Source organism: Vicugna pacos, chromosome 10 (genome assembly GCF_048564905.1).
Source record: "Vicugna pacos chromosome 10, VicPac4, whole genome shotgun sequence".
In the NCBI taxonomy this organism is placed as follows: domain Eukaryota; kingdom Metazoa; phylum Chordata; class Mammalia; order Artiodactyla; family Camelidae; genus Vicugna; species Vicugna pacos.
In genome coordinates, this window is record NC_132996.1 from 26,418,226 (window position 1) to 26,436,247 (window position 18,022).

At 37.9% G+C, this 18,022-nt stretch overlaps 1 protein-coding gene across 7 annotated transcripts in view; it reads right to left on the bottom strand.

The window, feature by feature from the left end:
• The window catches only part of POLD3 (DNA polymerase delta 3, accessory subunit), a 165,518-nt gene that overhangs the window by 34,329 nt on the left and 113,167 nt on the right, over positions 1 to 18,022 (bottom strand). For 4 of the 7 annotated variants that reach the window (XM_072969207.1, XM_072969206.1, XM_072969208.1 and 1 more), the window contains 2 exons: positions 14,086 to 14,141; positions 2,468 to 2,570 (listed from right to left, as the gene is read on the bottom strand). In XM_072969207.1, coding sequence (XP_072825308.1) covers positions 2,468 to 2,569 — 102 coding nt within the window. In that variant the 5' untranslated portion in view covers position 2,570; positions 14,086 to 14,141. Of the gene's footprint in view, positions 1 to 2,467; positions 2,571 to 4,562; positions 4,680 to 14,085; positions 14,142 to 15,410; positions 15,601 to 18,022 lie in introns of those variants that run through there. The other 3 variants (XM_072969204.1, XM_006203334.4, XM_072969209.1) reach the window with 3 other exon arrangements.

Consider the following 18,022-nt stretch of genomic DNA (forward strand, 5'->3'; position numbering starts at 1 on the left):
GAGCTTTTTGGCAGTTAAAGAAAAAGGAAAAATACAGGTGGGTTGATATGAGATAGTTCTTCTTTATAGAAAAATTCAGCCAATAAATCCAGAAGGAATGATAGAAGTAGAACATCACCATTTTGTAACTCCTAGTGAATTAATGATTTAGGCAACAATAAAATCAATCTCAGCTAAAGAAAAGCTAATACGGAACTTCATAAAGGATGAATCAGGCTGATAACCTCTAACAACACAAAAAGAGTCAACCAAACATTTCTGTGAAATTATCAAATAACTCTCTGGAAGACTCTCCAGGATGGGATGGATGAGAAGGAGGCTTGTACTGTCTATGTATTATTAAGCATTTTTTTTTACAATAATAATGATCATTGGAAAAAATAAAAATCATTTACATGCTGAAAAATCCATATAAAGCCTGTGTCTTTTTTCTTTCTAGAAACACTTAAAACTTAAAAAAGAAAGTAGAACCTGACATTGGAAGAGCTGACATTATGCTCAATAATCTGCTTTTTTTTTTAAGGTGGGCTCTCTTTAAGGAAGAAAGCATGGGTAAGCATCCACACTTCGTCAGTAATTTTACAGGGTTCCACAGGACAGGGCTTCAAAATTCCAACAACCACTTCAACCACAGCAACTCTACTATTAACATATTTTATATTTTAGGATTCCAGTTAAGATTTCATTTGATACTTTTGATTACCAGAGGGGGAGAGGGATAGGGAGGGAAAGGAGTTTGGAATTAGCAGATATAAACTATACATAAAATAAATAAACAACAAGGTCCTACTGTGTAGCACAGGGAACTATATTCAATACCTTATAATAACCTATAATAAATAAGAATATGAAAAAATATATATATGTGTGTGTAACTGAATCACTATGCTGTACACTAGGAACAAAACATTGTAAATCAACTATACCTCAATAAAAAATAAATAAATGAAAAAAAAACTTCATTTGATAAAGCATACTGCTGCTTTAAAAAAGGTAGGCAGAATTTAAATGCCCTCTTAAATTTAGAAACAGAAGGTCTTACATAAGCAAGCCAAAGCATAGAAGTTTTTAACTGATTATGTGTTACATATCATTTTGAAAAAGTCTCCAAAAAATGCATTGAAGAATACAATTCGAATGTACTTTCAGGGGTTCATCTAAGAATCCCCTGAACCCTGAAGACCATCCAAGGATCGGAAATTAAGAACCTCTGTCATATGGGTTAGACTAAAACTCTATAACGCTATCTTAAAACATAAATTCTTAACCTTGGACCTTTGTTCCAAAGGTCTGTGAACGCTAAAAGTTTTATGGATGTGTGAACATATACATTACTCTTTCTCAAGGAATCAGTGATCAAAAAAAGAGTAATGCCCACTGTTTTAAAGGTACACAATGATTCCCAGGTAAAGAACTGACTATATGACTAAAAGGAAGGCTTTGGCTAAATTCCAGAAATTCTTGAAATAGAAGGGGGTTAGTTAACCCTGGAAACAAAGGAAAGACATTCAGATGCAAACTTCAGCGGGAACCACGCCAGAGCCATACAGGGAGAGGATTCTGGTCAGGTTTATTTCTGAGAGCAAATGAATCAGGTCTACCTAATCTTGTTTCAGATACATAATGACATCTGAATCCATCTACACTTGCAAATATCCCGATTTTCATCTGGCTTACCAAATAGCTTACCAACAAGGACAGAATATGCTGGTCATAAGGATCTGATACCCCTAGCAAGTTTTGCTTCTCCTTGTAAATTACTAAATTGCCATTCCAGTTTTAAATCTCACATGCGTGAGACTGTTGATACAAGTCAAATCCAGTCAGTATTTTGACAAATCTGGCTTCTGAACTTATGAGTCTTAGGGAAAGTCAAAAAGGAGTAGGAAAATATGTATCATTGAATCTCTGAGAAGGACTCAGATCCTTGAGCAAAATTCTGTAGGGCAGGTGGTGGTGGTGTGGGAGCAAAGAACTTTCAGGTAAGAGGTGTGGGAAGTGAGAACAGAAAAGGTGTACCTCAGTTTGGGAAGGAAGCAAGAGATGAGGAATTATCAAAATTCCCAAGGATCAGTCTGGTGCAGGAGAAGGAATGGAGTTATCTCAGCAGAGCTTCTGGGTGAAAGCTCAAATTAAAATCAAGTTCACTTAATAAAATATAAAATTTGTACTTGTCCCCAACATACCTTCAAAAAGTAAGAAAGAAGAATAACAGAAGCAGTTTCCTAATGTCTTTTTGCCTAGGAAAATTGTACAATAATGACATAGTCTCTGCATCATAGCCAAGATATTACCCAAACTTCTCAAAGTTTTAGGTTTAGACTAAAAATCCAAAATAATCATCATCTTCAAGCAGCTTTGTAAGACTTCCATAATACCGAATCTTGTTGTTATTTTTTGCCCTGTGTTATGTAACACTTGATGGCTCAAACACTTTTAAACTCATTATAAGATTCTGAGAACTTACGGAATGTCCATTCTGAATGAGACTGCCAGACACTAAATAGGTGACATGCAGTTGGGCTCCTGAATTTTCCTTTCGCTTCCTTTCAACATAATCATACAGCATCCTGTTCCAAACAAAAGGCACAAGTAAGTCATTAGGAAAAGTTTACCTCATCAACTCTTAATTCATGACTTAAAAGTTAGATATATTAAATCTGACAGTCCATCAAATACTCTACAGAGTAATTTTGCTCTGTTTATGGACAGAGAGTTAAAAAAAGATGGATGGAACATAGGGGTTGTGGTCAACTTATATTGAGCTGGCACAGTGACCAAGCAACCGAAATAAAAGAAATATAATAATAGGTCAAGAGAGACTGAGCCTACATTAAAACAGAGGCAAAGCCACACAATGGATAGAATAATGAATCAAGAAAAAGTTCAGTCACTATCTAGCTATGTGATCCTGGATAAATTACTTCGTTTTTCCAGGCCTCCATATCCTGAGGTATTATTTGGGAGGGATCCACTAGATGGGCAATTTTTTTAACCTGGGATTCCTGTGGCCATCCATAACCCTCCACTGCCCAAAACTGTAAGCAAAATGTATTTCTTGAGGAGAAGGTGGAAATAGTTCAGAGTTTTCCAAAGATTCACAAAAAGATTACTCCAAAACATTAAGAACCACTATGGAGATGATCACAAGTGTCCAGCTCTGAAATTCCAATTTTATGATCATTCATATTCAGTGCTGTTCCAGAACTGCAGAATGTAAGAGCTTACTCACACTGCTTAGTATTCATTAACCTGAGATTACAAAACATCCAATGTAGTAATAATGCTGCTTTTAGTATCATCCCTAAGTTCATTTTTATCCTTACAATCCAGCTAGCATCAGAAGCTGACTCCCCTCAATAACTTAAAAATTTAATAGAAACATCAACCAAATTGACACATCATTTGTGTCTTTTATTTCAAGAAACACTGAGCCTCTATGACATGTCATACTTCTGCCAAGATGGCTGGAAACAAAAATTCCAAGGGAAATTCAACCTACACTGTTGGCTACTCTTTTGACTTCCTTGATCCAATGCCTCACTGAGTGTCCTGCCACCCCTCTAACTGCCTCTGCTCCATTTCTGGCACAGACTTGACTACCTCCTCCTTCCTAAACTGTTGGGGTTGTGTCTTCAGCTACCTTCTCACACTCTATATTAGAATGATCAATGATCTGGGTTTGCCTGGATCTGAAGGGTTTCCTGAGACATGGACTTGCAGTGTTAAAACCGGCAGTCCTGGACACACCAGGATGATTGGTCACCTTACTGCATATTCTCCTTGATCCATTTCATTCATCCTTATGGCTTCATTTATTCCCAACAACAACATCATCTGCTCAAACTACCCAAGCCAGAAATCTGGGAGTCATTATCCTTCACTTCTCCCTGTCCAGTGATTTGTCAGATCTTGTCAGTTATCCCTCCCAAGTAATTCTTGACTCCATGCCCTCCAAATCTCTTGACTGGACCATTTCAATTCCAAGTGTTAATTTCCTCTTCCTACCCCCTTCCCATTCATTATCCACAAGGCTGCCAAGGTGAAATTTTAAAAATGCAAATGAAGTCATTCTGTCAACAAAACTTTACTGAGTGGCTACTTAAGGTTTTATGCCTTGAGGATAGGGCAGTGAACAAAACCAAAGCTCCTACCCATTCAGAGTTTGCATTGTAGAAAAGAGAGACAAAGAATAAACAAACAAAATATGTCAGACTCTATAGGAGAAAAAAAAAAGATTAGGAGAATTAGGAGAACTGCCTGAAGAAGTTTTGCTATTACATGATTAGGGAAGGCATCATGAGCAGAGCCCTGCAGGAAGTAACAGAGCCACCAATGCAGATATCTCAGGAAAGAAGGTTCCAGGCAGAAAGAACAGCAAATGCAAAGGTTCTGAGGCAAGAACATAAGCAATGTCCAAGGAATAGAAATGGGTGTGTGTGCTGAATAAGGAAGCAGGGGAGAAGAGCCAAGTGCCAGACATGCAGGGCTCCATGGCCCTATGCAGGACTTTAAGCAAGGAAGTCACTAGAAGGTTTAGAGCAGAAATAAGATGATCTCACCTTACAGGGCACTCCTGATTCCCGTGTGAATATACTGTCGAGGGGCAAGGAAGGAAGCAGGGAGACCAGTTAGGAGGCTACTGCAGTAATCCAGGCCAGAGATGCTGGTGGCTCAGACTAGGGGTGGCAGCAATGAAGGTAGTAGTTAGTGGATGAATTCTGGGTATATCTTAAAGGGAGAAACAACAGGGTTTGCTGATGGATTGACCGAAGGGTATGAGAGAAAGAGAAGTTAAGGATGATTATATTAATCAACTAAAAAAAAAAAAAAGCTGTTACTCACTGAGATGGAGAAAAGCAGGAGACATGGGGGAGAAATGAGGAATTAAGTTTGAAGGGATGTTAAACCTGAGGTGTCTACTAGTCATCAAGTGTTGTTAAAAAGGTAGTTGACTATTCTCATCTGAAGTATTATTCCTTGTTTGAAAGTTTACAGTAGTGCTCCATCTTCTAAGGAGCAACTCCAACTCCCTAGCAGCGACATGTAAGACCTTTCTTGTTCTGGCCCCTGTATCTCTCACCATTCTCCCAAACTCATACTATTTTCAGTGCAAGAAACACTCTGCAGTTCCCCTGGCTCCTTTGTAAGCCCCTCCTTCTGCCTAGAATGCTCTTCTCAGACCTCAGCCAGCTAATTTCTCATCACAACAGCAGCTCAGTTATCACCTATGTGAATCCTTCCCTACCACCACCAGGCCAGCAGGGCACCCCTCCCCTCTTTAAGTTCTAACAGAACCTATTCCGTATCTGTTATTATAGCACTCACCACACTATATTCTAACTATTTAGTTTATATTTCTACCATTCCCACTAGACTATAAGCATCCTGAGGAAAAAACATGCCCTATTCAGCATTTTTGTTGATTCCTCTATCTTGTTCTCTTTAGTGTTTCTGTCCACGCAGCAATTATGTTAGGAAAGATGAGGCACACAGATTTACAAACATTCTGGTTTATTTATGCTAGTTAGGACATGCCAGTAGAAATGAACAGCAGGGACTCCGCCCAGGATGCTTTCAAGCTTGCTGGCTAAATGCTTTATCTTTTATCAATAACTCACATTCTTGCCTATATCACCAGTCATTGTCCTCTGTGCACCCCATATCAACCCAGTTCTCTTATATTAACAAGAAGGTCAAAACTGCACAAACCCTTTAAAAATAAAATTTCTGCATAATTTCTGAATCTCCAGAGCAGGTTCATCTAATTTTATTATGCCAAACATCTTACCAACAAAACACGCAAAATATTCTTAAATATGAATGACAATATGTATGACTTCTTACAAGATGCACTTCCTACACACAATTAACTATACCTTCTCATCTTCTTATTTTAATTCATTAATTTTCCCTCCTGATCAGTTCACTCATAATTTTCCCTTGGATGAATACAGTGCATAGTCTATATTGCCTTCCCTAATCTATTTTAATTCCTTCACAGCATTTTTATAACCTTAAATTACCTTGTTTAAGTTAATGATGGGAGGGACCTTATCTGTCAGGTTTGCTGTTTTATGACAGAGCCTAAATAATATTAAAAATATAGTAAGAACTGAAAAAATACCTCTTTAATGAATCCAAGCAAACAATAACAACCATGTCTAGTCACTGCCTTCAGTACCAACAATGATACTTTAAATGATCCCATTATAGGTAAAATAAAAAAAGGTGACAGGACACTTTTAAGTATCAGTTTTCTCATCTGTTAAAGAGGCTGACAGCACCCATCACATTGGACTGTTATAAAGATTATGTGAGATAAACGTCTGTGAAAATAGTACCATAGTGCTCAGTACTCACTCAATAAATATTTACAGGCATGAAGATGCAGTGATTGTGGCATACTGTATTTTCCAAAGAAGGCTGCAACATCTCCCACAGGGTGGAGTCCATCCCCTTCCCCTGAATGTGGGAAAGCTAGTGAGTCATTTTAACCAAAAGAAATGAAGCAGACCTGACACTACTTGACTTCCGATGCAAGTCAGAAAAGGCAATAAGCTTCTGCCTTGCACTGGAGCACTAGCTTTTGGGGTCCTGAACGGCTGTGTAAGAAGTCTGACTACCTGAAGATACCATTCTCTTAGGAAACACCAGGCCATATAAACGGACCACACGCAATGACTGGTCAATAGCCCCTGCTGAAGACCCAGCTGATGGCCAGCATCAACTGCCAGACTCATGTGTAAAGATGCCTACAGATGATTGGGCTCCAGCTGTTGAAGCTTCCAGCTGAGGCACCAGACAACATGGAACAGAGATAAACCATTCTCACTGTGCCTCGCCCAAATCCCAAGCGAAAAGAATCTATAAACATAATAAAATGGTTGTTTCAAGCGATTAAATTTGGGGGCAACATGTTACATAGCAATAGTAAGTGGAAAAGTGATGAACCTGATAAATGTGTTCCCTGCCTTCATGCAGCTTACATTCTCGTGGGAGGGAGGCATACAATAAGCAAGAAAATGTTAGCTAGTATTAAGAAATATGAAATGTTGGAACAACTGGATAACCACATGCAAAAGAATGAAGTTGGGCCCTTTCCTTACATCTTACAGAGAATGATTCTTGGGAGAAATAGTGACTGTTTATAGGTATACCTCGGAGATACTGCAGGTTCAATTCCACACCGCTGCAAAAAAAGTGAGTATTAAAATAAAGCGAGTCACATGAATTTTTTGGTTTCCCAGTGCATATAAAAGTTATGTTTACACTATACTGTGGTCTATTAAGTGTGCAATAGCATCATGTCTAAATGAACAATGCATATAACTTAATTAAAAAATACTTTACTGCTAAAAAATGCTAACCATCATCTGAGCCTTTATCAAGTCATAATCTTTTTGCTAGCAGAGGGTTTGAAACACAGTGAGAATTACCAAAATGTGACAGAGACAAGAAATATTCAAATGCTATTGGAAAAATGGCACCAAGATACTTGTTCAATGCAGAGTTGCCACAAACCTTCAATTTGTAAAAAGTGCAATATCTGCAAGGTGCAATAAAGTGAAGCACATAAAACAAGATATGCCTATACACATTTTAGGCCTTCATTTAAAAATTAGCTTAAGCCAACATCTAATTTGAAAACTACGGCGTATTCCTATTATGAGGACTGAAGCATTTTTAGTATATTGAGCACAAGATTATGTAGAAACTTTAAATATAATAATAATTATTGATGTAAAAGCTAACTACAAAACTCTCAGAAGAAAACACAAAAGTAAATCTTCATGACTTACTTGGGCTAGGTAAAGCCTTCTTAGATATGGTATAAAAAGTACAAGCAACAAAAGAAAAAAAAAATGGACTCCATCAATAGTAAGAACTTTTGTGCTTCAAGGGGTACCATCAAGAAAGTGCAAAGACAACCCACAGAATGGGAGAAAAATTTTGCGAATCATTATCTGATTGGGTTTTGTATTTAGAATGTAAAAAGAACTCTTAGAACTCAGTAATAAAAAGATAAAAAACCCAATGAAAAAAATGGGCAAAGGATCTGAATAGATATTTCTCCAAAGAAGATATACAAATGGCTAATAAGCATGTGAAAAGATCAAACTCATTAGTTACTACAGAAATGCAAATCAAAACCATAATGATAATCAATTTACACCCACTAGGATGGCAAAAGACATATAATAAAAAGAGTTGACAAGAATGTAGAGATATTGGAACCCTGATACTTTGCCAATGGAATTGTAAAATAGTGTAGCCCCTTTGAGAAACAGTTCATTAGTTCCTCAAAATGTTACATATGACCCAGAAATTCCAATCTTAGGTGTATAATCAAGAGAATGGACAATATATGTCCATACAAAAACGTGTACACAAATGTTCATAGTAGCATTATTCATGATACCCTCTAAATGTGGAAACAACTCAAATGTCCATCAGTTGATGAATAAATGAAATATGGTATATCCATGTTATGGGTTGAACTGTGTTCCCCCAAAAAAGATATACTGAAGTCTTAACCACCAATACCTCACAGTGACCTTATTTGGAAACAGGGTCTTTGTAGATGTAACCAGTTAAGATGAGGTCATACTGGAGTAGAGTGGGCTCCTTAATCTATTATGACTGGAATCCTTGTAAGATGGCCATGCGAAGATACAGACACCCAGGGAGGATGCCATGGGACTATGAAGGCAGATACTGGGGTTATACAGCTACAAGTCAAGGAATGCCAAAGACTGCCGGCAAACCACCAGAAGTTAGGAAGAAGCAAGGAAGGATTTTTCTCTATGTGTTTCAAAGGGAGCATGACCCTACCAACACATTAATTTCAGACTTCCAGCCTCTAGAACTGAGACAATAAATTTCTGTTGTTTTAAACCATCCAGTTTGTAGTATTTATTCTGTTACGGCAGCCCTAAGAAAATAACAACCTGCATGATAGCATATTAATCAAACATAAAAAGGAATAAAGTACTGATACATGCTACAACATGGACAAACTTCTAAAATATTATGCCAAGTGAAAGAAACTAGATACACAAGATTACATATTATAAGGTTCCGTTTATATGGACAGATCTATCTTTAGACAGAGTATATTAGTCGGTTGCATTAATGCTGGGGGGACAAGAATGATGAGGGACTGCTAATGGATACAAGGTTTCTTTTGCGGGTGATGAAAATATTTTGAAATTAACTGTAGTGATGGCTGCACAACTCTGTGAATATACTAAAAATCACTGAACTGTGCATTTTAAATGAGTGAATCATACGGTATGTGAATTAGATCTCAATACAGCTGTTCTTAAAAAAAGAATTATGAAAGGAATTAACAGGGTGACATAACAGAGAGTTAGGGAGGAGCAGGGATACCTGAAAGTGAGCATCAGGTAAGGGCTGTTACAAGAAGTAATGTGTCAAATTTAAGCTGAAACCTGAAGGATGAGGACAGCTAGGAGAAGAGCAGTCCAGGCAGAGGGAACGAACGGTACAAACTTCCTTGGGTGAGAATGGACTTGGCATATCTGAGGAACAGAAAAGCAAATGTGGCTAGAGTATAAGCCAGGTAAAGCATGTATGGTATGTAAGTCAGTATGGGATGAAGTTGGGACACAGGCAAGGGCTAGATAGCATATTAAGTCTATAAAAATTACAGGAAATAAGGGTCGCTACAGTAAAATTGCAGTCAACTTTATTTCATCTTCAGGCCTCAATATGCACCTTTAAATCTCAATAGGCTTATACAGTAATACTTACCTCATTTCATATTTAAGCATCCATAACTACAATAAATAATTACTCGTATGGGTATCCATTCCCAAAGTTACCTGAACCTCTTAGGTTTGGGCCAGGTCTGGTCTTAGCAACAGCAATCTCAAATAGTCAGAATGACTCCAAACCCATCCCTGGGTCAAGAGTTTCAGGTCTTGGAGGCATAAACATCACACTCAAAACCAGGTTTCTAAATCTGTCAAACAGTAATCCGAATTAAGCCAAATCAACCCAATCTAGAGATCAGTGATTTTCTAACACTAATGAATGTCCTATAACTCAAGAAATAGGGAAAAATAGACCCCCTCTTAGGAATAAAGCAAACAAAAGGAATATTTAACTCAATATATGTGCTCTCAGCCAATTTCTCCTCATGGGACATAGACAACATCTGCACATTTGCAGGTGAAGAAATTTTGAAGTTAATTCAAAAGCTTGCCTTTTCCTAAATAAAGCAGAGATTTTTAAAAACCGGAAAAAAAATCAATAAAACCAAGAGCTGGTTCTTTGAAACAGTAAACAAAACTGACAAACCTCTGGCCAGGCTCACCAAGAAGAAAATAGAGAGAACCCCAAAAATCCAAAATAAGCAATGAAAGAGGAGAAATAACAATCTAGGGGGAAGGTATAGCTCAGTGGTAGAGCGAGAGCTTAGCATGCACAAGGTCCTGGGTTCAATCCCCATACTTCTGTTTAAAAATAAAAATAAAAATAAATAAACCTAATTCCCTCCCACCCCCCAAAAAAATCAATACCACAGAAATACAAAAAAATCGTAAGAATACTTATGAACAATTATATGCCAACAAATTGGACAACCTATAAGAAATGGACAAGTTCCTAGAAACATACAGGCCATCAAAACTCAATCAAAAAGAAATAGATAATTTGAATAGACTGTTCACTAGAAGTAAAAAAGAATCTGTTAAAAACAAACAAACAAACAAACAAAAAAAACTCCCTACCAGACGGCTTCACCAGGGAATTCTACCAAACATACAAAGAACTTATACAGAGCCTTCAAACTGTTCCAAAACGTTGAAGAGGAGGGAACACTCCCAAAGTCATTCTATGAAGCCACCATCGGTATGATACTAAAGCCAGACAAAGACACTACCAAAAAAGAAAATTACTGGCAAGTATCTCTGATGACTATGCAAAAATTCTCAACAAAATATTAGCAAACTGAATCTAACAACACATAAAAAAGATCATACACCACAATCAAGTTGGATTCATCCCAGGGTCACAACAATGGTTCAACATACACAAATCAATCAATATGATATACCACATCAACAAAAACACAAAAATCACATGATCATCTCAATAGATGCAGAAAAAGCATCTGATAAAATTCAGTACCCATTCATAATAAAAACTCTTACCAAAGTAGGTATAGAGGGAATATATCTCAACATAATAAACGCTATTTATGATAAGCCCACAGCCAACATAATACTCAATGGTGAAAAGCTAAAAGCCTTCCCACTAAAATCTGGAACAAGAAAAGGATGCCCACTTTCACTACTTCTATTAAACACAGTATTGGAAGTCCTAGCCACAGCAGTCAGACAAGAAAAAGAAATGAAAGGTATCCAAATTGGAAGGGAAAAGGTAAATTTGTCATTATATGCAGATGACATGATACTATATATATATAGTCCTGAAGACCCCACACAAAAACTACTAGAACTGATAAGTGAATTCAGCAAGGTACCAGCATACAAGATTAACATACAGAAATCTGTTGCATTTCTTTGCACTAACAATGAAATATCAGAAAAGGAAAGTAAAGAAACAACCCCTTTAAAATCACAACAAAAAGAAAAAAAAAACTTAGGAATAAGCCTGACCAAGGAGGTGAAAGACTTATACGCTGAGAACTATAACACATTGATAAAGTAAACTGAAGATCATTTAAATAAATGGAAAAATATCCCATGCTCTTGGATTAGAAGAATTAATATTCTTAAAATGATCATACTACTCAAAGCAATCTACAGATGTAATGCAATCCCTATCAAACTACCAATGACATTTTTCACAGAACTAGAATAATCCTAAAATTAATATGGAACCAAAAAAGACCTAGAATTGCCAAAGCAATCCTGAGGAAAATGAACAAAGCTGGAGGCATAAACCCTCCCAGACTTCAGACAATACTACAAAGCTACAGTAATCAAAATAGCATGGTATTGGCACCAAAACAGACATAGGGATCAATGGAACAGAATAGAGAGCCCAGAAATAAACCCACACACCTACGGTCAATTAATCTTTGACAAAGGAGACAAGAATGTACAATGAAGAAAAAATAGTCTCTTTGGCAAGTAGTGTTGGGAAAGCTGGACAATTGTACATAATCAATAAGTTAGAACACTCCCTCACACCATACACAAAAATAAACTCAAAATGGATCAAAGAATTAAATGTAAGACATGACACCATAAAATTCCTGTAAGAGAACACAGGTAAAACATTCTGACATAAATTGTAGCAATGTTTTCTCAGGTCAGTCTCCCAAGGCAATAGAAACAAAAGCAAAATTAAACAAATGGGATCTCATCAAACTTACAAGCTTTTGCACAGCAAAGGAAACCATAAACAAAATGAAAAGACAACCTACGGACTGGTAGAAAATATTTGCAAATGTTGTAACCAACAAGGGGATTAACCTTCAACACATACAAATAGCTCATACAGCTTAATAACAAAAAACCAAACAATACAATTTAAAAAAAAAATAGGCAGAAGACCTAAACAGACATTTCTCCAATGAAGACATACAGAAGGCAAAAAGGCACATGAAAAGATGTTAATCTTTAATTATTAGAGAAATGCAAATCAAAACTATAATGAGGTATCACCTCACACTGGTCAGAGTGGCCATCCATTAAAAAGTTCTCAAATAACAAATGCTGGAAAGGGTATAGAGAAAAGGGAACTCTCCTACACTGTTGGTGAGAATGTAAATTGGTGCAGCCATTATGGAAAACAGCATGGACATTCCTTAAAAAATGAAATTAGAGTTGCCATATTACCCAGCAATCCCACTTTTGGACATATATCTGGAGAAAACTCTAATTCGAAAAGATACATGCACCTTAATGCATGCAGCACTATTTACAGTAGCCAAGATGTAGAAGCAACTTAAATGTCCAATGACAGATGAATGGATAAAGACAATGTGGTATATATATACACAATGGAACACTACTCAGCCTTAAAAAAGAATGAAATAATGCCATTTGCAGCAACACGGATGGGCCTACAGATTATCATAGTAAGTGAAGTAAGTCAGAAAGAGAAAGATAAATACTATATGATGTCACTTATAAGTGGAATCTTAAAAAATGACACAAATAAACTTATTTACAAAACAGAAACAGACTCACAGACGGAGAAAGCAAACTACGGTTAACAAATAGAAAAGGAGTGGAAGAGGGATAAATTAGGAGTTTGGCATTTGCAGGTATAAACTGCTATATATAAAATAGGTAAACAACAATGTCCTACTGTATATGTACAGCACAGGGAACTATATTCAATGTCTTTATAAGAAATAATGGAAAAGAATATGAAAAAGAAAACATACATATGTATAAATGAATCACATGCTGTACACCAGAAACTAACACAACATTGTAAATCAACTATACTTCAATAAAAATTTTTTTAAAAATAAAAATAAGTAAAAAAAATTTTTAAATTGTTTTTAACTTGCCTTTTCCATTTTGGCCTCAAGTTGGACTACAAGTTTCAGCAAGGAAAGGTGATATGGCAAAATTCAAGAAGAGCAATACTCTGTGCCATCCTAAACACTCCCTTTTTAGTTTCACTTAGATAGCTCTCTCCTGTCTTATACAGCCTGTGTCAAACACCTGTTGACCTCTTTATGAACGTACTTCAGTAAACACCACCCAGAGATAGGCCTAAGGAGCACAAGCAAAAATGCAATGCAGATGTAAGATAACACACGTATAAATCTGAGGTGCAAACTGAACTGGCTACCCCATTTAATAAATTTGAAGTAACAAAATGATGTTAACCAGAGGGCAAGGCTACAAGTAAATCCAGTAAACATATCACCACACATTTGTATACGAGTACACCTATCTCCTAAATAATAGACAAAAGCAGTAAAAGGTAGTAAAAATAGTATTCTTTCCCATTTCCCCAGAGGGGGGAAAAAAGTTCTTACCTAGAGACTATAATAATAACAAAGCAAAAGAAAACAAGACAAAACAAAAAATTTCAATGTGATTAAAATTAGCAATAAACAATACTTACTGTTTGGCCTGATTAACGTGAACTCCTAATGTATAGCTCAGCCATTTGTATGTCACCTGCAAGAAGAAAAAAAATTTTTAATGTTTTACTAGATGACTCCAGAGTGCTGATCAGTCCCAAGGGCTCCTAAAGAGTCTCACTCTTAGATGATTACTCCTGGTAAATTACAATAAATGCCACCCCAATTTTGCCAAGAACTATCCATCTGGGCAGGTAGGGCTGAGATATTTATCTTACAAATATCAAGAAGTTTGTTTCACAGATCAATTAAGGCAACAGATTCTAAAAAGAAAGGATGAATATAAATAGAAAAAGCTCTCATTTTCCTTGCACTTCTTGTTTTACTGAAGTCCCTTTTTTCACATTCTGTCCTTTTGGGGGGCCACCGCCAAACACTATCCTCAAACTCACCAGAAGCTAGGTTATGCAGGAGGGCATGACTCAAACTTCTAAGAAAAGTTGCAGCCATACAAACATTAAAGGGCACAGGTGGTGCAGGAGCCAGGGAACAAGTGAAGTGGATGAATACTGTATAAGAGGTTGGATTGGGGATTACCGGCCTCAAGCGTAATCTTCCATCCTTCCTTGATCACTTGCCACTTCCTTGTAATCTGTCACCCTCCTCTCAAAGTCTTCCAATTCTAAATGCTGAGTTTCCAATAATGACAAGACTTACATAAGTTAGGCAAAGGCAGTGTGATGCAGAGGAAAGTACTAGCAAAAGACAGACTTCGGCTGGAAAACTGATTATCCCTTACTAATCACAAATAAATGGTCCCTCTGCTTCAACTCCCTTTTCTAGGGATACTTTCACCGACCTCTACGTGGGTCACTGTAAAGATTAAATTTAAGAACGTGTATCCAAAGCTTATAGTAAGCACTCATTCATCACGATTGGCAAAGCGCATTAAGATCCATCATCTCACTTGATATTTACTCCAACCCTGTGGGGCAGGTCAAGCCTGTATCAATACCAAAGTTCCAGAAGAAACCGACTGAGTGTCGGAAGGATAAACAATTTGTTGCTTAACCCGGTTAGGACAATTTCCTCAACTGTAAACTTGGGACCTCAAACGCCTTAGAAACATTATTAACCAACGCTCCTCCCTCCCCGCCTCACTTCCGTGGCCTGCGGTCCCTGCACAGAGCCCAGCACGCCCACCCAGGGACAAGGATTTGTGGGCGTCCCACAGGTCCTCGCTCGCCCTGGGGTACCTGTCTCCCCTCGGCCAGTCCCCACGCGGCAGAGGGGTCACGGCCCCCGCCACCCTCACCGGGCCAGGACCCTAGTCGCCCGCCCACATTCCCCGGTTCTAGTTCCTCACGATCTTGTTCTGGTCCGTGACGAACTCGTCTATATTTTCCAGATAAAACTGGTCTGCCATAGCGCTGCGGTGCTGGGATCCGCTGCCTCTGAGCGCCCCTTGACACCACAACCGCAGCTCCCGCCGGCGGGAAACGTCTTTCCTTCCTCCCAGGTCCCGGGTCGTTTCCCACGGCAACGGGGGCGATGCTCTACGGCGGCCGCCCGAGGGCCAAACTAGTCTCGGAACTAGTCTCGCGCCGGCTGAAGTAGGCGGAGCTCGTCGGAGCCGAGGAAGAAAGGAGCTAGGAGTGTGGGCGTGGTCTGGTGCGGCTGTCTGTAGAGCTCCGGTTTCAGATCCCGCCTCTGCCACTCAGTGACTGACCCAGGGCGAAATACCTCGCGCTTAGGAGCCACATTCTACCGTAAATTGATAAAATAATCTTTGCCCTTTCATACGTTTCATATGCAGCAAATATTTATTAAGTACCTAGTCTATTCCAGGCGCTTCTTAGGCTCTGAGACACAGCAGAGAACAGTTAAGAAAATAAACAAGTAATTTTAGTAGCGTCCTGACAGCTGGGATAAAGTACTGCCTGTTATAATCTCTCAGAATTGAGAAATTAGGGAAGGTTTTCCAGAGGGGATGAGAAAGGTTAGAAGGTTAGAAAGGGGGTGAGAAAGTTGTTTTGGTTAGAGGCAGGAGCATTTGCTGGGAAGGGAGTAGAGTGCATTATGGCTGGAATGTTGGGAGAAGCAGCCAATAAGGAGAGAAGGGACTTGGAAGAAACCAAATCATGATGTGCCTACAAGGCCCTGTGAAGGGGTACATGAACTTTATTCTCAAGAAAAGTTTTCACGTTGGGGGATTTCAACTAAAATTTCTCCTAACATCAACTAAAAAGCCCTTGGCTTCAGAATAAGCCAGTGTAGTCTAGTAGGACAGCATAGTGGATGATGGAGCAGGCTCTAGGGTTAGACCCTGGCTTTGAGCCCTGGCTTTTATATTTGTCATGTGAACTTAAGTAAGTTATTTAACCACTGCATGCCTCCCCCCACCATCTGTAAGATGGAAATAGTAAGGGCACACACTACAAATGTTTTTTGCAACATTCATTTGTTCATGACATAGCAAAAGCTTACTAAGTGCGAGACGCTGTTGTGGGTGCTAGGGATACAGCTGTGATCAATAATACACAGAGTCTGTTCACCTGTAGCTTACATTTTTGTAGAGATACTTAAGTGAGGGAGGGTAGTGGCTTAAAATAGCATAGTGGTACTGGAAATTGGGAACTGAGTGACTTGGATTTTCTCTGAGTCAGCAAAACCTGCTAATAAATTAAATGAGTGGACTATGAGAAAGACAGTAATAAAGGAAAGCGCCTAGACTGGAATCTAAATCTTTAGATAGTGATGCCTTTGACTACTGAGATATGGAAGACTGAGAAAAAGCAGATGAGAAATTTAAAGAATTCTATTTGGCCAGAGTTATAAATGAGATAATATAGATAAAACATTCACATCATGCCTGCATAAAACAAAATCAACAATTAGTATCTGTACTTGGAATTGGCAAGTAATAAAATGACTAACTACAGTTAGGGGGAAAAAACACAGCTATTACATTACTATATATCAGGCACACTGTATCAGGCTTTGAGAGTGAGATTTCATTTGGTTCTGCAAATGGATTATGTTTGTCCATATTTTATAGACTAGATTGCCAAGGTTCAAGAGAGGAGAAATGGATTTTCCAGGTCACAGGGTTAAGTGGTAGACTGGGATTGGAACTCAGGTTTCTTGTCATTGCTCCACAGGAGTGGGAAATACGTCAAGATAATTGATAGTACCTCCCTGCCTGAAGGGAGCATTTAATAATACTTACAGACTACCTAGCCCAGTGTGGTCCTAAATCTGCCAATATTTAAAAGAGGTGCGTGATTTTTAGAAGCCAGGTTAGTGGTTATCTTTGGGAGAATAGAAACTGAAAGGGAGTAGGAAGAGGCTTCTGAGTAAATATATAAAGTTCTGGTTCTGGATCTGGGTGCTAGGCACATGGGTGTATCAAGTCTGGGAAAATGATCTGAACTGTATACTTCTGATATATATGATTTTCTATATGTATGTTACATCAATAAAAAGTTTAAGTTCTTGTTCATCGATTGTACCAAATATGCCACACTGATGAGGGATGTTGAGGGTAGGGGAGTATGTATGTGTGGGTGGGGAGGGCTATGTGTAAACTCTGTATTTTCTGCTCAATTCTCTTGTGAACCTGAAACTGCTCTGAAAGAATAGTCTATTAAAAAGAAAAAAATTCCATATATATATATAGTTGGAATATATACATACATATATATATATATATTTTACAAAATTGGTATCTTTTTTTCACCTTGTATTATACCATCAGGATTTTACCAGCAATAAAAAGTCTCCCCCCAAAAAAACCAAAAAAAAGTTTAAGTTCTTATCTGAGGGATTTTAACTACTGTGCCAAGTCTTCTCAAACCAGGAAAATAGAAAATTGGTACAGGTATTGAAAAAGGTAGGTTTAGTCTTTTTTTTTAAAAAAAGTAAGGATAATTGATCTACAATATTTCAGGTGTACAGCAAAGTGATTCAAAGAAGATA